The 5,000-nt window shown below is 46.1% G+C and overlaps 1 protein-coding gene across 1 annotated transcript in view; it reads right to left on the reverse strand.

The window, feature by feature from the left end:
• Positions 1-2,440: 2,440 nt before the first annotated feature.
• The window catches only part of sugct (succinyl-CoA:glutarate-CoA transferase), a gene marked incomplete at its 3' end in the record, with an annotated part of 71,130 nt that continues 68,570 nt past the window's right edge, over positions 2,441-5,000 (reverse strand). The window contains exon 14 of the mRNA XM_080050011.1: positions 2,441-2,604. Coding sequence (XP_079906137.1) covers positions 2,441-2,604 — 164 coding nt within the window. The remainder of the gene's footprint in view (positions 2,605-5,000) is intronic.

Raw genomic sequence — 5,000 nt, forward strand, 5'->3', positions numbered from 1 at the left:
AGACAGCGAGATATCACCGCAAACACACACACACACACACACGCGCGCACGCGCGCACGCACACACACACACACACACACACACACACACACACACACACACACACACACACACACACACACACACACACACACACACACACACACACACACACACACACACACACACACACACACACACACACACACACACACACACACACACACACACACACACACACACACACACACACACACACACGTATATCACAGCAAACACACTGACCTACCGGGAGGTTTTGTATTTCTGACGTGATTCTATTACATGTGTTTTTACGATGTTTAAACGTCATATAGAAGCTTCAGTTTCAGCAGATATCTGTGTCCTGAAACCCATACCTGCAGTTTACACAAGCCTAGCCTCTGTAAACCTGGATTAACACAGTACAAATCCTGGGGCTGCTCCGGTGGTGTAGTGGATAGAGTGCGTACCATATCGGCTCCGGCCTTCGTTGCAGTGGTCGCGGGTTCAAATCCGACCCGTGGACCTTCACTGCAGGTCATCCCCCCCCCCCTCTCTCTCTCTCTCTCTCTCTCTCTCTCTGTCTCCCCATTTCAACTCTGTACTGTCTAATAAAGCTCTCTCTATCTCTCTCTCTCTCTCTCTCTCTCTCTCTCCCCATTTCAACTCTGTACTGTCTAATAAAGCTCTCTCTGTCTCTCTCTCTCTCTCTCTCTCTCTCTCTCTGTCTCCCCATTTCAACTCTGTACTGTCTAATAAAGCTCTCTCTCTCTCTCTCTCTCTCTCTCTCTCTCTCTCTCTCTCTCTCTCTCTCTGTCTCCCCATTTCAACTCTGTACTGTCTAATAAAGCTCTCTCTCTCTCTCTCTCTCTCTCTCTCTCTCTCTCTGTCTCCCCATTTCAACTCTGTCCTGTCTAATAAAGCTTGAACATGCCAAAAAATTATCTTTAAAATAAAAATAAACAGTACAAATCCTAAATAGCAGAGAATTAAACCTAACTGAGTTTTCTAACCCTAGTTCTATACAACCCTAACTTGAGTTGATCCAGACAGATCAGCAACATATAAATGAAGGGGGCGCCCTTAGCTCAGTTGGTAGGACGTCCTCCCCTCCCTCCCCCCCATGGGCCTCGGCCAGCAGCGGACCCGGGTTCGATTCCAGCCCGCGGTCGTTCTCTGCATGTCACTCCCCTCTCTGCCCCATTTCACCTCTGTCTCTACACTATCAATAAAGCATAAAAATGCCCCAAAAAAATATATCTCTAAAACAATAAATGAACACAGCAGAAACAGTGACAACCAAGCAAAAGCACTAATTCAAAGATAGTACTGAGCAGTTACTTAAAGCTCATTTTATTTCCTGAACATTTTCGATTAAAACAAATTAAACCATTTACACTGTTTCACTTCAAAGCAGCTCGTTTATTACCTGAGTTTATTCATAAAACTATTAGTGTTACAAGGAGTGAGAGGTGTGGAGAAAATAAAGCAATAGGAGTGTTTTTAAGACATTCATGAGGCAAAAGGTACAGATTAATATCACATTGCATATTATTTCTTCCTCTGTTTCCCTCTGGGGATCTTTAAGGAATCAATTCTAGCTGATTTTGTGGAGTTAAACTTTGTTCCAGTCCCCCTTACGATAAGCTTTGTCTGGTCTTTGTTATTAAATATTTCTTGATTCACAGTCTGTTGTTTTTAAAGCTGCTACGAGGAATTTTCAGTGTGTGTTCATTCTAGCGCCGCCCTTTGGACAGAAGCGGTAGTGTTTTTACCACGCCAGCTGTTGTTCCTGGGTGAGCGTATACCCATGACAAAGGCATTAAGAAAAACTATATAAAAATAGCATTCTTTGCACTGATGGTCTCGTTTGCTGTTACATGTAATTTATGATCATCAGAGGAGAAAATTAGACTGTTTCAGAAATATTAAAAAGTTCCTCGTAGCAGCTTTAAAGTTTGATTGTTTGTGTTGTACAAAAAGATCAATCAATCATCAGGGGTGTGTGTGTGTGTGTGTGTGTGTGTGTGTGTGTGTGTGTGTGTGTGTGTGTGTGTGTGTGTGTGTGTGTGTGTGGGGGGGGCGGTTCGACCAACTCAACTACAGGGTCGGTGGTTGGATCCCCCGTCTCCCCGCCACATGTCCAAGTGTCCCTGGGCAAAGAGACACTGAACCCTAAATGTCTCCTGATAGTTAGCTTGCACCCTGCGTGGTAGCTGCTGCTGCTATCGGTGTATGAATGTGAATGTGTGTGTGTGTGTGTGTGTGTGTGTGTGTGTGTGTGTGTGTGTGTGTATGAATGTGAATGTGAATGTGTGTGTGTGTGTGTGTGTGTGTGTGTGTGTGTGTGTGTGTGTGTGTATGAATGTGTGCTCCAGTTGTAAGTCGCTTTGGATAAAAGCGTCTGATAAATGACATGTAATGTAATGTAATGACCAAATCAGGACAGTTCATTTTGTGACACTGCTTTGGACTCCAGCAGCGTTTTGATGATGTCATCAGAGTAGGACAGAGTGTGACGCAGAACCTGCACCGTGTGTTGACCAATCAGAGGAGGGGGCGTCGGCCTGTCTGAGCTGAAGCTGCTGAAACGAACCGCGGGACCTGGAACACACAAACTATTAGGTTAGTGTGTGTCTGTCTGTGTGTCTGTCTGTCTGTGTGACTGTCTGTCTGTGTGTGTGTCTGTGTGTGTGTGTGTGTGTGTGTGTGTGTGTGTGTGTGTGTGTGTGTGTGTGTGTGTGTGTGTGTGTGTGTGTGTGTGTGTGATATCGGGCTACATCTTCATATTCCCTGTGTTCCGAATCTCATACTTTCTACTATATAGTACGGTAGAAAAAAGATTTAGGATGTCCCGATTCTTGTGGCCAGATTTAGGATGGTTAGAAGTACCCGGATGTCCTACTTCATGCGGCCAAGATTGTTAGTGTTGAAAACTGCATCCTATTTGGGGCGATTCTGACCCACAATCCAGTGCGCACGTGAAGTGACGTCACATCGACGAAGCCTCCATATGAAAACAAACGGGGATGAGACGGATATAAAAGCAAGAGACAAGATCAAGGCGCAATGTTATGATGAAATAAGAGAGTAAAAGTATGTCCCAATAGTATGCGATTCGGAACGCAGGGGCATTTCTAGGTTTCTTAATCATCCGGGGCCCAGTGGGCGCGCACCAATTTTTTTGTATGCTTTATGTCGCATGCACATTTTTTCATACTGCTTTACCAGCCTACATTTTGGGGGACGAATTATAGGTTGGGGGTATGGGTGTCCTCCCCCCAGAAAGAATTGAGCATCAAACACTTAATTTCCTGCATTCTGGTGGATTTTTATCCACCGATCTGTGAGTTTTCTGCAACAATTTAAAGTGGAAATAAAAGAAATTCGGTGAAGGAAAAGACAACATTCAGGTTCCTGGAGAAGCAACTATAAAGGAATATAATGCAGTAGGGCTCTCAGGGGAGGTGGGGGGGTCTAACCCTCTCAGGGGGGGTGGGGGGGGGTTAACCCTCTCAGGGGGGGTGGGGGGGGGGTTAACCCTCTCAGGGGAGGTGGGGGGGGGGGGTTAACCCTCTCAGGGGGGGTGGGGGAGGGTCTAACCACTACAAGGTTCTAAGGTATATTCTCTCAATGTACAAACTCTGATTAACAAGTTATTAGCTCATCAAAGAAGTGAGTTTTAAGCAACAATTAAGTCATCAATTAAGGGACCAAGTCGAGCACACACGCGCGCACGCACACACGCACACACACAGACACACACACACAGACACACACACAGACAAACAGACAAAGAGACAAAGAGACACACACGCACACAAACAGACACAGACACAGACACACACACACACACACACACACACACACAAAGACATACACACAGACACACACACACACACACACACACACACACACACACACACACACACAGACAAACAGACAAAGAGACACACACGCACACACACACACAGACAAACAGACAAAGAGACACACACACACACACACACACACACACACACACACACAGAAGAAGACACACAAAACGTTCCTTCCGTCCGACCACACAGCTGACGGAACAAAACAAGTTATTTTGGGAAAATAAAGAGCAGCGCTAATGAGCCGAACTCTCACAGTCACCGTGTGTGTGTGTGTGTGTGTGTGTGTGTGTGTGTGTGTGTGTGTGTGTGTGTGTGTGTGTGTGTGTGTGTGTGTGTGTGTGTGTGTGTGTGTGTGTGTGTGTGTGTGTGTGTGTGTGTGTGTGTGTAGATGTGTGTGTGTGTGTGTGTGTGTGTGTGTGTGTGTGTGTGTGTGTGTGTGTGTGTGTGTGTGTGTGTGTGTGTGTAGATGTGTGTGTGTGTAGATGTGTGTGTGTCACGATTTTCTGCACCAGTGGGTCTATCAATGTGTGAGTGTGTGAAAAGCGCTGTTACATTCACCCCGTCCGCAACAGGTTTCACCCCTCACTGACACTCGCCGAAAGTGACGGCCGCAGTGTGTGTGTGTGTGTGTGTGTGTGTGTGTGTGTGTGTGTGTGTGTGTGTGTGTGTGTGTGTAGCACCACCGTCAGGACAAACTGCTGCATCACAGTCCAATTATATAACTGACCTCTATTAACGGACACGCACTTTTTTGGCTGTTTAGTTGTTTACCGGTTTTGACACACACACACACACACACACACACACACACACACACACACACACAGAAACACACAGACACAGACACACACACACACACACACACACACACACACACACACACACACACACACACACACACACACACACACACACACACACACACACACACACACACACACACACACACACAGGAATGCGACAACAAACGGTCGGCCAATGAATGTTCTGAGCTGCACGTTTTGAGGGACACTTCTCAGTTCTCAAATCAATTCTTTTTTGTCATTTTTGCATTTTTGTTGTACCTTTTCGCCACCCTTTCAGGCGGCTAGTACCCCTACGGAGGAGTACTGAGATCGG

The sequence above is a fragment of the Ammodytes marinus genome (genome assembly GCF_949987685.1).
Source record: "Ammodytes marinus genome assembly, chromosome: 21".
Lineage (NCBI taxonomy): Eukaryota > Metazoa > Chordata > Actinopteri > Uranoscopiformes > Ammodytidae > Ammodytes > Ammodytes marinus.